General features: G+C 54.6%; 1 protein-coding gene across 1 annotated transcript in view; it reads right to left on the reverse strand.

The window, feature by feature from the left end:
• SHANK3 (SH3 and multiple ankyrin repeat domains 3) overlaps window positions 1-17,663 on the reverse strand; it is a gene marked incomplete at its 5' end in the record, with an annotated part of 47,355 nt that overhangs the window by 14,611 nt on the left and 15,081 nt on the right. Inside the window, 9 exons of the mRNA XM_040491807.1 lie at window positions 1,951-2,035; window positions 2,659-2,789; window positions 6,393-6,416; window positions 10,456-10,536; window positions 11,500-11,632; window positions 11,734-11,858; window positions 12,391-12,473; window positions 12,766-12,915; window positions 13,336-13,535. Coding sequence (XP_040347741.1) covers window positions 1,951-2,035; window positions 2,659-2,789; window positions 6,393-6,416; window positions 10,456-10,536; window positions 11,500-11,632; window positions 11,734-11,858; window positions 12,391-12,473; window positions 12,766-12,915; window positions 13,336-13,535 — 1,012 coding nt within the window. The remainder of the gene's footprint in view (window positions 1-1,950; window positions 2,036-2,658; window positions 2,790-6,392; window positions 6,417-10,455; window positions 10,537-11,499; window positions 11,633-11,733; window positions 11,859-12,390; window positions 12,474-12,765; window positions 12,916-13,335; window positions 13,536-17,663) is intronic.

Here is a 17,663-nt window from a genome sequence, read left to right on the forward strand (position 1 = left end):
TGCCAAATTCTAACTTAGGGTGAAGATAAGTCACTTGCCTGGGATGAAGTGGGGAATCTGTTCTGATACCACCCAAGGTGGGGTGGGGACCTCTGCCCAATGAAGAGTAGCAAACATTTCTCAAACACTGTGTTCCAGCCTCAAGATTCAGGACCTGCATCTAGGAACAGTATCAGTGGTTGATGCCTATACTCAGCCTCTGAGTACAGCCCACTGGGTGAGCCACATCGTAGACTTGGAGGCAAGTACTAGATGGGACTCAAGTTTATGGACCAGGATGCTGAGGTTTCCAGGACTGAATCATGTGCCCAGGACAAGGGTGGGTGGGGGACTCTGGGAATCTGACACCTTGACCAACACTCACATTGGTGATGGGCAGCAGGCCAGGGCAAGGAGCCTGAAGATGAACCCCTCTCACTCACTCACAGAATGAGCACAGGAGGGTTCAGGAGGAATACCCACCAAGAGGCTCACATCCTGCAGGGAAGGCACTGAGATCTGGACCTGTGGTGGTCAGTCCTGGGACTGGGCTGGGCTGAGCGACAGGCCATCCAGGCAGACTGAGGCCAGGTGCAGAATAGCGAGTGTTGGTACACCCAGGTAAGAAGGAAATGGAGACAAATGCCCCCAGATGAAGTAGGAGAAAGCTGAGACTGGGGTCCAAGGCCCCAAGGCAATGAAGAGCCCACCACGGGTGAACTGGAGGGATATGGGGTGGTATCTGCTCTGCAGAAAGCCCCCTTTGGGCAGGTCTGGGCAGATGGCTGGCATGATGTCTTACCAGAAGACAAGGTAAGACCTTGGGCAAGTCACTTTACCTCTTTACCTTAGTTTCCTTACCTGTAATACAGAGGTACTAATAGTATTACCTCAACAGGGTTACTGTAAGTATGAAATGAACCAGTGTGCATAAACACTGTGGTGTTTACTCTGATGATGAACAGATGATGGGGGAGCTGCAGTGTATGCAGACCGATGGATGGACAAGTGGGCAGGTCTGTGAAGGAATGGATGGAGAAGTGGGCAGGTGAGAGGGGACTACATGTCTAGAAGGAAGGGCAGTGAGTGGAGCTTGTGAGATGCCCCAGTCTGGGGTCGAGAGAGATGGCTACATGCGAGGCGGGACAGCGAGTGTGAGGCATGATGAGGCCCCAAAGAGACAGGTACAGAAGGCACAGAGGCTAAGGACACAGCCTTGAGAGGACCCACATTTGGTGTGGAGGTTTTTTTTAGGTTTACATCTTGTCCTGAACAGGTACAGCCTGAGAACAGAGGAAAGAACCAGGAAATGTCCTAAAGCTCTGGGGAGGTGAGCAGAAAAATCAAATGCCAGTTGAGGTCAACAAGAGAAGGGCTGGTCATGTGTCTGCTGGAAGGAATGCCCTGCAAACCACTGGTGACCCTGGTGGCAGCAAAGTCAGTTTTAGGTGTGGAGAGACCTATGCTGCCCCAAGCTGAGGAGCAGATGAGGACAGGGACAGCAACTGCAAGTGACTTCTGGAGAAGACTGGCTGTGAAGGAAAAGAGATACAGAGCAATACCTGGTGGGGGGCGCAGACTGGACAGGGAAGAGTGTGGGGGGCACAGACTGGACGGGGAGGAGCGGATGGAGGGGCACAGACTGGACGGGGAGGAATGTCGGGGGCGCAGACTGGACGGGGAGGAGCGGATGGGGGGGCAATAGTGGACCAGAGCAGGGATGGGGACACAATGGACAGGAAGTGGTGGATGGAGTGAGGAAGCCTCAAGGGTCTCTTTTGACAGTTTGTCTGGATTTGGGGAAAGGACGGATCCCACATATGTCCACAAACAAATGAGATTCCTGGGCTATGACCAGGGAGATGGGGTTCTCAGAGGAAACCTTAAAACCCCAACTGGAGGGTTGGGAGAGACAGGGTCCTCCAGCCCCACATCCACCCCAGCCCCACGCAACCCCCAGCCCAGCCGTACCTACAGACTTGGTCCGTGGAATCCCCTTCCGCAGGGAGCCGGGCAGCTTCTCTGGGCCTGGAAGGCCCTGGCGCTCAAATAAAGACTGTTGGAGTTGGGGGGTTAGAAGGAGGCTCTAGGGCACTGGGGGTCCCAGTTCTCCATCCAGCCCCAGCCATCCTTCTAAGCCTGAGATCAAACACCCCACACACTAATCACAATGGTGCTGGCACCAGTGGGGCCTGACCCAAGACTCAGACCCAGGCACAGAGACTCCAGAGAGCAGGGGCATAGCCAGTGGGGGCGTGGGCATAGAGTATTGGGTAGGGTTGACATGGACAAGGCTGGGGGAGTAGCCCAGAAGATGCCAAGTGAGAGGAGTCGGGGGGCGGGGTGCAGAGACACTGCATTGTACCCTCAACAGGGCTGGGGTGCTCTAGGTGGTCCTGGGTGTGGCTATGCAGGAGGCACTGGGACCCAGGGCCAAGAGTGAGCACTCAGCATTTGTTAAACTGTGGCCATTCTGGGAGGACAAGATTTCCCCACGTGTGTGAGAAGCCATGGGGTCCTTCACCCTCACCCCTGGAGAGGAGGGTCCAAATGACGGACTCCCACCCCAGAAAAATGCACAAACGCACAGTAGGGGACATGGAGCTCTGACCCCCGCGCCCCTCCCTGCCTTCTCCCCTCCCCATGCCCCCCCACCCCCCAGCTGCTGGGGTGGCTTACACTGATCTCAGCAGGTGTGATCCTCCGACTCGTGGGCCGCTGTTTGACAGTGGCAGCTCTGGAGTCAGCGTCCGCGATGTCTGGCCTCAGCGTGGGCTCCGTGGCGGCTGCCAGGATCTCATCCAGCTTCTCTGCACAGCCAAGGGAGGCACCGTCTCAACCACCTGGACCCTGAACCTGCTCCACCCTCGTGCACCCCATGCTGAGTCCTCCTGATGTTAACGGAGCCACTGGGCCCTGCCCGCCTGATGTCCCTTCTTCCAGACCTGAGGCCGGGGGCCAGAAGCCGAGTAACATGCATCCCATCTGAGTCCCACTCCCGCCTGGCCGCTCTGTCCTCCAAGGGTGGTCCAGGTCACCCTTCGGACCCCACTCCAGGAAAAGCCTGACTGACCATTCGGGAGAGGACCAGGACAGGGACAGCACTGTTTGGAGTTTCAAGTCTTCCTGAATTTGTTGCCCTTGGCCCTGTCCCTTTTCTCCTCAACACCTGGCACTACTCATCTGTCTGTAGCTGCTGCACCAAAAGCTAAGCTGCCTCTGATGGACCTCAGCCCTAGGACAGACCCTGGTGTGCAGCAGGTGCCCATGGAAGGTGTGAATAAGCTACAAATGAATGAACAGGGGACACTGCCTGAAAACAGAACTCACAGTCCCAGGCTAGGGACCTAAAAATATGGCTCCACGCAGATGAGCAGGCCAAAGAACCTCCATTCCTGGAAAAGCAGCCCCACCCTGGGTGGGAGGTGCTGATGGTGCTGAAGGGGCTTCCACGGGCCCCTTGAGAGGAGGGTAAGGAAGACGGGGGGTGGGAGGGGTGGGGAGCTGATGTGTGAACGAGGCCCTAGAAGGGAGAAAGGCACCAGGAGGCCTCAGGCAGCACTCTTTTCAAATCCATCATAAAGAAAAGCTTTGTTTGCTTGTTTTTATTAAAGCTGTTTAGTACTTTTTAAAGTGGTGTTTTTGATTATCAACATGACTTGGAAATTGTGTTAAACGCATGTGTCTGAGAACTGGCAGCTGTGGTCCACTCAGGGCCAGATGTGGGCTGCAGCAGGAGTTGGGGGCAGCTCCCGTGCCCACATGGCTGCCACACTGACCTCGCCCCACTCGTCGCTCAGGCTCTGAATCCCCAAGCCCTCAGGGCCCATGCCACCCTAGAGGGCCATGTGTCTGGTCACGCCCGGGCTTTCGCTCTCCAAGTGCCTGTTGTCAGAGGACACAGTCAGCCCCAACACCTCCCACCAGCACCTCCTGGCTCTGCCTCTGCAACCCACTCGGCAACTGCCACGGAGAAAGAAGTCAGAGCTGGCCGGCACCCAACCCGGACCAGACCCACATCGCGTACCACCTCTGTCCTGACTTAACCTCTCTGTGACTCAGTTTCCTTATCTGATAAAACAACCCTAAAATGGTGGCTGCTTCAGTGTCTACTGTCTGTACCTACTGTCAGTGTCTACACATGACAAGTGCTGCCCTGCCTGGCTCAGGGGAAGCACTGAACACACACGGTGCGCCTTCTCTCCCCAGAGAGCCCGTGAGCTCTCAGGAGGAAAGAGCCAGTACCATCCCCTGCCTGCCCTGAGCGTCCAGCCTGGGCCCTGAGTAACACAGGAGTTCAGCAAATGTTACAACTCACCAGAGCATGCTCCATCTACAGACTAGCTTACCGGTCCTGGGTGTAGCTCCCAGCGCCACTGGTACCTGGGCCCAGGTGCACACCAGGAAGGGCTCGTTAGAGGGATCATCTTCTTTGTTTTTGTAATGAAGCAAATAATTCCCCTTTGGAAGCTGAAACCACCATCACCACCCTGCGTTCAGTCCTTGGTGATTTTCAGTGAAAAGAGCTTCTGATGAGCCTTCTCCTCTCATTCCTCACAACCACACAAAGAAGATACTGATACCGCCCTCATTTTACCCAAAAAGAAACTGAATTTCTGAGAGATCTGAGTGCTCCAGATCATAGATTCAATAAGTTAGGGGTCAGACTTAACAACCACATTTTCCAGAAACCTCAGACATAAAGACATGAGTGAAGTAAAAAGTGAGCATGTGCTCACCCGAGCTGTGGGTTTAGAAGCTGCATCTCTAGCTCCAGAAGAACTCAATCCCAGAGACCAAAAGCAGAGTGCACATGAAGTTAGCAAAGCAAATACTGTTGGAGGTAAGGTGATCGTGCTGGGGCCAGGCAAGAATTATTTCCAAAAGAGAAAGAATCAAGAATTCTCCGAACTAACAGCTGGTGAGGTTGACACCAATCCCCACCGTTATTAGAAAATATATTCTTAAATTATTTTAGATACTCAAAAAAGAAAATGAAGCCCTCTAGGAACCAGGTCTGGGGCACTGGGAACCGCACATTCCCATCAGCCTCACATACACTGGTTATCAAGATTCCACATGTGCTGGCGACACAGCTCAACGTGCAGCTGTTTAAACAGCCAGAACCCAAGCAGGTATGATGGGCCCCAGGGGTGAGGAATCACCCGTCACCTCCCCTACAACTGGAAGAAGTGCACAGGCCGCAGCATGGCACCCTGGGAGCTCCGCTAATGATCTTAGGACAGAACCAAAATATTCCAGAAATAGCTTGTGTCTGCCTCATAGAGTGAAGAAAGGCGTCCCTAGGGGACACCCAGTTTTAATACCTGAAAAGACACCAAGGAAAGCACTTCACCTGAGATTACGGCAAGGGTCAACAGGAGAGCTCTGAGGGCCGGACCACAGGCCATGCTGGAGAGCCTGGGCCCAGACAGATGGTGTTGATGTGCCCCCAGCACAGGGAAGGCCCTGTGGATCCCAGAGTGAGGGATGGGTGGGCACCAGGCACACGGACAAATGGGCAAACACACATGCCTGGGGCCACAAAGCCACCTCAGGCTTCCCTCTGGCTCTGACTCCTATTCAGCAGAAAGAGTCTCCCGTCCACTTGAGAGATGGAGAAGACTGGCAGAGGCCAGGCCCTGAGATCTCACCAGATGCTGGACCTCAGACTCTGTCCCCCCCCACCATGGAAGCTACATTCTTTGCAGCCAGGCTGGACACACAGAACATACAGGAAGGAGCCTCAAACAAACAGGTGAGGCCTGATGGGAGGAGCAGGGGGTGGTGAAGTCAACAGCCTGGGCTATGTTGGGCAGAGGAGCTCCAAGCTCCCTCCCCAATGCTGTGGGGCCTAGACTCCTGTTCTGAAGGGACCATCAGCACCGGACTAGACCCCACAACAGATCAGCACAGAATGGGACCCACACACCAGGCACAAGGAGCCCCCAGAAAACAGGCAGAAAGAAGCAAATGGGCCAGAGCTGAGCACCCAACACTCTTGCCCACACTGGCCCAGTTACCATGCTCCCTGAGGAGACCCACAGCTGAGCCCTCTGAACCTTCCCCCTACCCAGCTCCAGAACATGGCAAATGGTGTGGCCTCCACCGGGAGGCTTTCCCAGCTCTGCCTCACTAGGCTGCCCCCACACTCACCTGAGCCCCCAAAGCCCATGGCTGTGCCTCACTGTCACACCCCCACAGAGCCACACCCCTGGACCCCCCCCCCCATCCATCCTTCCCCAGCTCCCTCTACTGCACCCCCACCAGATCCCCAGGGAGAAGGCCAACAGGAAGGTACAGCCCAGGCTTCCAGAGCACCCTGACTTGACATGGAGCCTCTTCACACATCAGCACTTCCCTGGACAGGGTCAAACAAAGCTGGGGGCATGGGGACACAGCAGATGACTCACCCCCTTTCCTTCTCCGAATGGAGGCTTGCAATCAAGAAACAGAGCACAGGGGTAAGAGGCAGGCTTCATCCATCGGCATCTGGGCCCCCTTCCAACTCCCACCCCTTCCAACAACCGGGACCTCCCAGATCCTGTACAACCCTGGCCTAACCCTCCCTATCAGACCCCAAGTGGCAAATGTGCCCAAATGCCAAGTTGGTACCCAGCTTGAAACTCAAGGTGGAAACAACCACAAGCAGGTATACATGCTTGTGTGTATGCATACACATGCACATGCACACACACATACACATCCATGCACCTCCACTCACACATATGCATAATTGCACTTATGCACACACAGGCATGCACACACGTGTGGAGATGTCCACACACAACTTAATCATACTCAGTTCAATCAAATGTTTGTTCAGAAAAAAGGCAACCCCCGCCCAAAAAAAAAAGTTCAGAGGCCACTAACAGTTGCCCAGTGGTCACCCTTGAGTATTCCGTACAGTATCAAAGAGCAGGTCAATGTGTTTGCCAGACCACGGCTAATCAGATATCACACTCAAGCACGGCACCTGCTCTAACATTCCCATCATGAAAGAAAAAGGGACCCAAAAAGCCCCAGATTTCTCACAGGAAGGCAGAGAAATAGGAGAGGTTTAGACCCACCAAGGCCCTCCCTGGCCTGAGTCTCCACTGCTCTGTGCAGCCGGCTCATTATTGGTTCAGGCAGACGGACATGTGGTGAGCACTGACCACGCTGAAGGGCACTGGGAGTGCCCCACCCTTCCGTCTCCTCCCACCACCTGCTTTAGGAGGAGGGCTCCTACCCCAACCTCTTCCTCTCAACCCCATTTCCGCCAGTCACCTCGGGCCTTCATTTTCTGGACACTGCCACTACCATCCCCCACAGTATGCTCTTTATCTCCTCTCCCTCCTGCATGACCTTGCTTCTCCCCCACACCCACCAAGGAGCAAGAAGCCATATGGGCGTGAGTCTCCACCCTTGCCACCTGCTTTTCCTGCGGCCTCACACTTTCCTTTCTTCCCAGGTGTTCAGGCCGTCTTCTCAATAGACCACAGCATCCTAACAGGTTCTATCAGTTCTTAACAGTGTGACAGAGAACTGACATGTTTATGCTGCCAATGAGCCTACAGGTCTTATTTCTATCTTATAAAAGCACAAACACTGAATCATGGGATGACCCCTTAGGTACCCAGGGAAACCCTGATGCTGGCCTGTCCTCCTCAAACCTACAGAAAGTAAGCAAGCAGTCTGGTTTCCCCCGACAGCTGTCCTCTGGAGGCAGGAGTAGCTTCTCCCTCTCTGAATGGAGCTACATAGAGTCTAGGTCCAGCTTCAACATAAGCTGTGAGCCCGCCCTCACTCAGCAGTGTGCATGGAGGCTCTGTGCTAAGCTGTCCCTTTGTCCTCCCCCAGACTCTGCTCAGGAAAAAAATGGTGGAAACAATGCTGACCTGAGGCAGCAAGAGAGAACACCTCTGAAAGACAAGGGTGTAAGGAACGACCCTGTCACACAGCAGCAGGAGGGCCCCGGATCACAGCAGAGAGGAAGGAGCTTCTTTAGACAGAAGCATCCCATAAAGCAGAAGGCAATTCTTCTGTTTCCGCAGAGCTCAGTCCCCTGGCCCCTGGATTACAGATCTCAGGCTGCCTATGCACCTCTTCATGCAGAACTAGGAGGGTCCCTTCTGAACATGCAGTTCATCATGGCTATGTGACAGCCTCTGGAAGGAGACTCCTGGGACCCACCCACCAAAGCCTTGGTCTGGAGTCCAGCCGGACCCAGGTGCCTACGGGTACTGGTTTGTCAATCAGTTTCCATTCTCAATCAGTATGACAGATCAGCTCCCCCATAACTAGTCTTGGACCTTTGTGACCCTGGGGCCAAAAGTCTGCCAGCTTCTCTGCCTCACTCTTCAATGAGTGGGTTTAGTTGGGGACAGAATTCTAGGTGGAAAGGCATTTTAATTCAAGACTTTAGTTATTGTTCCATTGTCTTCTAGCATCTACTATTGCTGATGAGAAGTCTGCTGTCAGTCTAACCATTGTTCCTTTCTATGTCATCCAGCTCCTTTCTCTGGTATTTAAGATTTTTCTTGTCTATGGTGTTGTGAAGTTTTACTATGACAGCTCTAGATGTAGATTTGTTATTTCCTTGCTTGGGGTTTATACTTCTTCAAAATGGAATTTCATGTCCTTATTCAATTTCTGAATATTCTTAGCCATGTACTCTTTAAATATTGCCTCTTCCTCATTTTAATCTTTCCCTCTGGGACTCTCATTAGACTGGGATTTTCTCATTTGTTCTCCATCATCTCTTATCTCTAGGGATATTTTCCATATCCCTATCTTTCTGTGCTGCACTTGGGATAATTTCCTCAGAATTATCTTCTAATTCACGGTTTCTTTCTTCAGCTGAATCTAGTACACTGTTTATCCCAGTCATGGATTTTTTAATCTCAGTGACTATACCTTTTGTTTCCATAACAGTTCTTTAGGGATCTTTTAAAATCTGTTTATTCATCTTTTGGTTTTTGGTTTTTGGGTTTTTTCTTTTTGGTTTTGTTTTTTGTTTTTTTGTTTTTGTTTTTGTTTTGTTTTGTTTTGTTTTTTGTACTGTCCTGTTCCTTATGAGTTCTGTTAGTTTCCTTAAACTTTGTATTTAAACACCTTATTTTGCCTCTTTCATATTCTTTGATTTCTAGTTCTTCTGATGCTAATGCTGGTTCCTGGGCTTGCTTCTAGTTTTCCCACTTCTCATGGGTCCACAGCCTCATCTCTTGGCTTTGTGGAAGCAAGAGAACCCTAGCCCCTGCCATTAGGGTCTATAACACTGTCCCAAGCCCTCATGGACTATGGAAGCATCATCAGCTTCCTCTCACTTAACTGACTTCTCTTTTCATTCTTGAGGTCTGGGAAATTTCCTTTGTCTTGAGTTGGCCATATCCTTTTGGCTTTTACTTTCTTCAGAATATTTATGGGGAAGAAAAGTATGACCACGTCAGCCTGACCTATCTTGGTGGCTGAAGTCCACACTAAATGACACCGCAGTCAAGAGTGTCTGCCTGAAAGGAGGGGGTAGCTCAACCTGTGGCCAGGACAAGGTCAGGGGTCACTCTATTTGTAAGATCAGGAACAATTTTCAGACACAGGTAAGTGTTCCTTCTATAGCTGGGAATGAACAAAGCCTGAAGCCAAGGTTGGGGATCAGTCTAGAACCAGGATCAGGGCCTTTCCTGTAGACAGGACTATCTCAGAACTCAGCCTAGGACCAGAGTCAGCATTCCTTCTATGGCTAGAGCCATAGAAAAGTCTGGGACTAGAACTGGGCCATGTATATTGGGATATGCCCATTATTAACTGCCACATATGTCAGGACACAGTCATGTATATCTGGACACGCCTATGCTGAGGCTATTAACAGTCACATATTTCAAGACATGCCCTACAACGAAGCTATTGGGGGTCATCCCAGGATTGTGCTCACAACATGCCATACCAAAGCCCTGACATACTCTTATCTGCCTCTTGCAGCTTATGAGGGCCTGTCCCACCATCATACTAGTGATGTTCACACAGCCCTATGAGGTCAGCAGTTTGCTGTAACCCATGCTTAACTGATGAGTGAACAGGTGTTAGGAGGGCAAAATAAGCACAAAGATCAGAGAGCTAGTGTCAGCAGAGCCACGGCAGAGCCTAGGTCCCCTAACTTCTCTTCTTCCCTCACCTGGATGAAATGGAGGAGAGAAGTCAGACTGGAAGTACACAGAGCCAGAGGCAGCAGGTGCACATGCATGCAAACACATTGGGAGGCCAGGCCCTGCACCCTATCAGTCCCGGTTGGCCCACTATCTATATCCAGCCCTCATGCCATCCATGTGTTGTACCCCTCCCCACCACTCCAGCACCCACCCATTTACCTTTGACCTAGTCATACATCCGTCCGTCTGTCCTTCCGCTCCCCTGTCTCTACCTGGCTTTGGCCCCAGCTCACTCTGCCTGGCCTCCCACCCTGGACTGTCTGCCTGCTGTCCACCCCCCACTGCTCACCAAGTTCCTCAAGTTCAGCCGTCATGGACTTGGAGCGCAGGGTCAGCGTGGTGCTGGGAGCCCTCTTGGGGGGCGGCGGGGCTGCAAAGAAGAGGGAGGCCTTGGACCTCCTGTCCAGCAGCAGGCAGCGCGGCGTGGCCAGGTGCAGGTGCCACTTGCGCTCCACCGCCTGGATCTCCTCGTACTCCCGTGAGGATGAGTCGCACTGCGCCAGGATCTTGTTCAGGCTGCGGCTGGATGCAAACTTCTTCATGGCGCTGGGAGCTCAGGGGGTTGCTGAGGGCCCAGCGGGGCCGGGGTAGTTGGGGCCTCAGGAGGTAGGTGGTCAAGGGCCCCAATGGGGGTCACGGTGCCGGCCAGCTCCCACCTGAATGCCCACCCTGCAGGCTCCGAGGGCTGAGCAAGGGGGCACCAAAGCCATGAGGTGGGGGCTGGGAGGGGTCTCCCGGCAGGCTGGGCTCCTGCTGCTCCAGGGCCCCCCCACCCCGGGCCCTGGAGGCCGCTGCCCCTCGGGGGACCAGGGTGTGGGCAGCAGAGCCAGGATCTGGGCTGGGCCGGCCCAAGCTGGCAAAGCCTCCCGGGCCCAGGCTGTGCCGCGACGTCGCGGGGAGAAGACGCTTTTCCTCTTCCCTCAGGTGCCGCCTCCCCCTTCCCTCCGACAATAAAGCGGCGGCAGCGTCAACCTCACAGTTGCTATGGCAACCCCGGCCTCCAGGCAGCTGCTGGCAGTGTCGGGAGGAGGGCTCTTCCACGCCAGGGGCTGGGGGGGGACGCCGGGAAGGAGGGGGTGGGGATCTGAGGAGGGGCACCCTGGGGTCAGGGGTCAGAGGTCAGAGGCTGGGGGCCAGGGTCGGTGGGCTAACATCAGGGATTGGGAAGCCACCCAGGCCACGAACATGGGTATTTCACCTAGGTTTAGGCATCTGACCTCCACAGTCTGGGGTCAGGGCGTGGGCAGAGGAAAGTGAGCCTGAGGTCAAAGGTCTCAGGTCAGGAGCCAGAGGGGAAGGTCTGAGCACAGAGGCCTGAAGCCCGGCCCCTCACCTCTGCGCCGAGCCCCGTCTTCTTCTGGCTTCCTCGTCACAGACACAACCTTCATGACGAGGCGGTTCCCGCCCTGGCGGATCAGAGCCACCACCTGCTTGTGCCCGACCTTCACCACGTTCACCCCGTTCACCTGGGACAGACAGGTGGGTGGTGGGGGTGTTCCAAGTGTGTCCTCCTTGGGGCTCAGAGGTCAGCACCCCACCTGGCTGCACAGGTAAGGACAAGCCTCACCTCGATGAGGAAGTCTCCTGTGCGCAGCCCGGCCCTCCAGGCCACACCCTCCACATCCACCGACTCAAGATACTGGAGCGCAGGGAAGGCCGGCGTGGGTGTAAACTCCTCGATGGGGGTCTCTGCTGCGGTGGGGGGGGGGGGGGGGGGGGGAGGGAGGGGTTGGGAATGAGGGAGGGCAGTTAGGAAGGTGCTTCACCTGCGTGGTCCAGGTGGAGGCAGCTGCCACATAGCAACCTCCCACAAGTGGCTCCGCACGCCGAACAAAGGACAACTGAGGCAGCATGTCAGGGTGTCCTGGGGCTGGGGGGCAGCAGGCAGTGCCACCCAGGGAAGAAACTGCCCCCCTCGGCCCCACCAGAAAGGACTCCCCTCCCTTAGACATGCTCCAGCAGAGATCTTGGAAATCAACAGGGGGAAGGGATTGCCTCGTACTGAGATATTCCAAACCAAGGATACAGAGTCAGAGCAGAGAAGCAAGGCAGGGGGACAGGAGCCGAACTAGCAGCGAGGGAGGCAGTGGGGGAGTCAGGGGCAGAGGATGGGGCAGGGGTGAGGCAGGGAGGAGAGCAGAGAGGAGGAGCAGAGACAAGACACATGCTGGCAGTCTGGCGGCCAGCCCCACACCCACTCTCGGTGCTGTCTACCCTTCCTTACCTTTGGCCCCCCGGAGCACAAAACCAAAGCCCTCATGGTCCCGTTTCTGTAGGACAGCCACCTTGTCGTCAATGACGTAATCGCTGGTGGAGGAAAGCAGGGAGGGGTGAGGAGAGCCCTGCCAGAGAGTACAGCTGGCCAGGCTGACCCCACACATGCCCCAAACAGGATCCCACGGGCATGGCCCACCCCAGAAGTCACCCTTGCGCTGACGGAGGAAGGCAGAAGACAGAGGTGGGCTGGGGACCACCTCGCCTCCTCTGACCCCTTCATCCACAGGCCTCCTCAACTAGCTCTGGTCCTCCCTCCACGCCTGATATCCCAGCCGCATGCATGCCTACCCTTGCCCACCCGCCCACTGGCCCCCACCTGTACCTGTGTGAAGTGAGACTGTCATAGGAGCCCACTGTGTAGTGACGGAAAAGGCGCTTCGTCCGGTCTTCCCGGGTTTCTGAGGGGAGTTTCAGGAGCTGATGGAGGGCCACATCCTCCAACCGACCTGAACTGCCCCTCAACCATGCTGGTCACCAGCCTCTGCCAACACACACACCCCTGGCCTGGTTGTACCCACGTGGAAGTGAGGGGCCCAAAGGTCCTAAGGTAAGAAGGCTGAGGGGACCATGTTGGAAATCCTGGCTTCCAGGGGTCAGGATCCAGAATAGGGTAGGAGCTTTGGCCCATCTCTCTACGGAGTGGCTGCACACAGCCAGGGGCAAGGCCGGGCCATCTTCAGAAAGAGTCAGCAAGCCCCAAAGCCAGGAGCAAAGAGGCTGTGTACATGTGTAGGCCTAGGTGTGTGCGTAACTTGCAGTCACGTGTAAGTGCCGTGCTCATATAGGCCTGTGTGCATATGACTGTGGTCACGTGCAAGGGTCATGCTGCAGGCAACGCGCACTGGCATGGAGGTGGCGTTGTGTCCTCACTGAGACTCTCACGAGAGCCCACCGATGCTCAGTCTCCCAGGTCCCTTCCTCCAGAGCCTGCCTCTGAGTGCACAGGAGGTCCAGGTGTGGGGCTGATGTCACTGCATCCCACAGATTCCTGCCCCCATCTGTACTCTTGATCTCTAAGTCCCTCACAGCTGTTGCAGGGCTAGCCGGCTGTCCACCTGCTACTCCGCCCATGGCCGTGGCCTTGCTGATTTCCTGCAAGCGTGCAGACCCCAGTCCACATCTGCAGCCACAGCCCCTGTGCTCCAGGCTTTCTTCTCCAGCTGCCTGTAAGTTAAGATTCTCTTACACTCTAGCCCCCATTCCTGCCCTCCTGGCTTCCAGCTCTCCAGGACCCTGCAGGACTCCCAACGTGGCTCCACCACCACCTCACGTTTCATCCACAGCTCCTCTCCCATTCCCTACCATTCTAGAATTTCTCAAGATTAATTCATTCATTCAACAAGTATTTATTGAGCTCCAACTGTGTACCAAGCACTGTTTGTTTTAGGCTCTGAGAATATAGTAGGGAACAGAACAAAGCCTCTACCCTGTGGAGTTTACAATCTATTGGAAGAGAGAGAACAGAGAGACAGGAAACAGGTGCATGCATAACATGTCAACTGCTGGCAAATGTTAGGAGACAAGGGAGCAAAGTGGGGGTACAGAGAAAGTCTGCAATTCTAGGGTGGTCACATGATGGCTCATCAGGAAAGGATAGTTGGGAGGCACAGAACATTAGGGAGCAGCCTGAAGACTCTGTGGGCAAAGGGCTTCCAGGGAGCAGGGGCACGCAGGGCAAAACCCACATGTCAGGGCTGGGTTTGGGTGTTCAAGGGACAGTGAGCAGCCATACAGCTGGAGCAGAGGGAGTGAGAGTGAGTGAGTGAGTGAGTGAGTGAGAGAGAGAGAGGAAATGAGATCAGAGAGGGAAGCTACAATTGATTGTGAGCTCCTCATAGGTAAGGACCACCTCTTATTTATTTCTGTGATCCCAGCACCTAGCACAGCAGCTGGCATATAACAGGTCATGCAAGTGCTAACTGGAAGAATAGATGGGTGGACAACTGGCTGAGTAAGTACATGGATGGATAGATGGAACAAGAGAGAAGCAGAAGGATAGATCAGATCAAAGGTAAATAGATATTTAAGTGGATGGAGAGAAAAGAGAATGGGCTGGTGCAGGGAGAATGGATGGAACAAACGGTAGTGGATAAGTAAACGGATGGATAGGTGGGCAGGGTGGGTCGACAGAGAGGGGATAGCTGGATTGGTGGATTGATCGATGTATTGATCGATAGATGGATAGATGGTTGGGTGGGTGCGTATGTGGGTGGGTAGATGAATGGATGCACGGAGGGGTTGGCTGGGTGGGTTGACAGAAGAGTAGACGGATGGCAAGAAAGGATAGTGAGTCAAGGGATAAATGAATATAAGAATAGATGGAACAGTGGCTGGATAGAACAAAGAAAGAATTCCTGTTAATATAAGAAGACACAGGTGTCAGGAAAAGTACTGGTCCAAATTGCAGGATCCTGCCACTAGTACGATTCCCAGTAAGTCAACAGACCCCTTTGAAGCCTCTCCTTGTAGAGCAGAAAAATTTACCTCAAAGGGTCCTCTAGGTTCTGATGGCTTGTAACCTGTCACCCTAACCCTAACCCACCCAGTAGCTCATCTGCTCCCTTCTCTCCTCTTCCCACACACTGCCTGTCCTAAGACCCTCTGTAATGTGGCTGCACACACCATTCTGCCGTTTCCAAGGCCAGAGCAGGCCAAGTCTCATCACTGCTGGTGGAGGGGGAGCATCAGACCCCTTCTTGCCTGCATCACACCCTTCTTCACATTGACCCAACGTTTGAAAATGTTGGAACGTTCATGGTACCTGCCTGCAGAAGGACCCCCTCAAACTGCACAGTTCATTAACCTCCATTTTTTAGATTTTGTCAAACAAATTATCCTAATTACATAACAAAAATTCATCTTCCAGTTTTATTAATCAGACATGTAAAAGCCAGCTCAAGTGAAAACACACAGCATGACCCCCCAAGTACTGGAAAGACAGGGAAGGAGGGATGGAAGGAGAGGAGGGAAGGAGGAAGGGGAGGGGAGGGAGGAGCTGGCCAGAGCTTTCCAGGTGCCCTACAGACCCTCTCAGCACACAGGGCTTCACCTCAGCTCTCAGCTCTCTGCCTGCAACTGCTCCTTTTACCCCTTCTGCCCCAGACAGGTGCCTGGGAGGTACACTCTCTGATGACCCTGGGCATCAGCCTGGCCCCCAGCAGTGGCCCCTTTTTGGCCTGTAAGTCCTTCTCTGTCCCAATCTCCAGTCTCAGAAACAGATCTGTCTTTGGAAAGAAAGCTGGGCCTGTTAGAAGCAGACTCCCATTCCTGAGCTGCCCTCTGGCCTCCGGCAGAACTCAGCACTTGGGTCCCAGATCAGAGCAGCTGGTGGCTGGTCTTCAGATGAGGACAGAGGTCACTCCCACGCCTTGCCAGCTGGCAGACCCCACAGGCCTCTCTCCCTCTGCCTACCCATGAAAGGATCCCATCTACTTAGGTCCCTTTTGACTCTTTCAGGTGACAAACCCCAGAGCCACCCTGGTCTAGGAGCCCTGCAATTGTCCGGAGGCCTACAACTCCTTCTCCAGGTCACTCCTTACACTCTCCCATTTCGGGATTCTCAGACCACCCTAGCCCTCTCCACCTCTCACTCTGCTCTGCCTGGGCCTTCACCCTAACCCTAAACGACCTGAAGAATCGAGACAATACGACCCAGTCTCCTGCAACGCTGCAGCAAACTGGAAAGTTCCTCCACTTGCTCTCACAGCCACCTGACCGGCCTCACGCTCCCCAGTAAAGCCCCCCCATCTCTCAGTGCACACACTTGAGTTCACTCACTCAGAGGCCCTGAAGCATGACAGGTATAGCAGACTCTGCAGCCCACTGCCCTCCTCGAGATGAACTAACAACAGCCTCCACCTCTTAGACCTGCCGGGATGAGTAAGTGAGTTCTCATCTATACAAGTGCTTCAAACTATGCCACACGTCCAGACGCTGCTAGGAGCATGCGAGATGCCAGCACACGGAGATCTGCAACAGCAGGCCCGGCCCCCGGCCCCATCAGCTAACCAACTGCATAGCAGACCCCCAGCTTCCTTCACGGCTCCTCTCCAACTCCTTCAGGGCAACCCCGGGGGCCCCCCCGGGACTCACATCATGACAGCCGCGCGCCAGCATATCTGCTGTAACTGCTGTGCGTGCCTGTTCCTCTCTAGGCAGAGAGCCGGCCTCTGCAACCCAGCTCCCAACACAGGGCCCAGCACACGTCAAACACCTAGTAAACATTTGCTCTTCTCAAATCCCAGCTCCAGTCCAGACCTCCCCAACCCCTTCCCAGCTTCAGATCAGCTTCTGGATCCACACAGTTCTCAAACCAGAGTCTTCACTGTCCTCCCACAGGGGCGCATAGGACCCCGTCCCTACTTGTCAGGCCAGAGGCCCTTTCTTCCCCACCCTCCTCCATGAAGTTGGCACCAGAACCCAAACTTCTGAAACCATTCCCCACCTGGACACACGGCCCCAACGACCCTCCACAGGCAGACAACAGGGGGCCATGTCCCTTATAGGCACCCAGCCACCAGGAGATCCGTCAGGGCAAGATAGGGAATGGCTGAGTAAAGTACTAAAGGCATCTGCTCAGGAACAGGCCAGCAGCTGCCCCCCTGCCTCCGTGGGACTCTGCCGTGCTCCACACAGAGCAGAAGTCCAGGCCACACGGCTGGGGGAGGAGGGGGGCTGTCCCCTTGAGAGACTCGCAACCCAGGTCAACGGAGCACAGCAACCCTGGGCCCAAGCCCTTCACGTGCAGAGGCAGGGACGCATGCACCCTTGGTCTAGACGCGACACTGGTAACAATCACTGGCCACCACTTCTCCCACTGACTCTCTAAGGCAGAAACAACACTCATGGGTCCGGGGGCCCGGGAGCTATGGAAGGAACAGCCACTGTTTTCTGCTGGCAGGACCACCTCAGATCCCAACATCCAGAGGGCTGCTTTCTGGAGGCCCAGGCAGTCAGCAAGGTCTGACTAAAGCTGTCCACCAGCCTCAAGAACTGCAGCCTTTGCCCTCACGGCCTCCTTGCGGGCCGAGGATGGAGCCGTCCCCACCTGCTACCCTCGGACCATCCTGGCCCCAAGGCACCCACGACAGCCCCTCCGGGCCCAACTGGCCTCATTTCCTCTTGGCTGGCCCAGGCTTCCCTGCACTGCCCACTTGGACAATCTGTCCACCTTGGAAAGACGCCTCTTTTCTCACACTGACCTCTTTACTTATCTGCCAG

Source organism: Herpailurus yagouaroundi, unplaced genomic scaffold, assembly GCF_014898765.1.
Source record: "Herpailurus yagouaroundi ecotype Mexico unplaced genomic scaffold, PumYag 182, whole genome shotgun sequence".
Taxonomy (NCBI): Eukaryota; Metazoa; Chordata; class Mammalia; order Carnivora; family Felidae; genus Herpailurus; species Herpailurus yagouaroundi.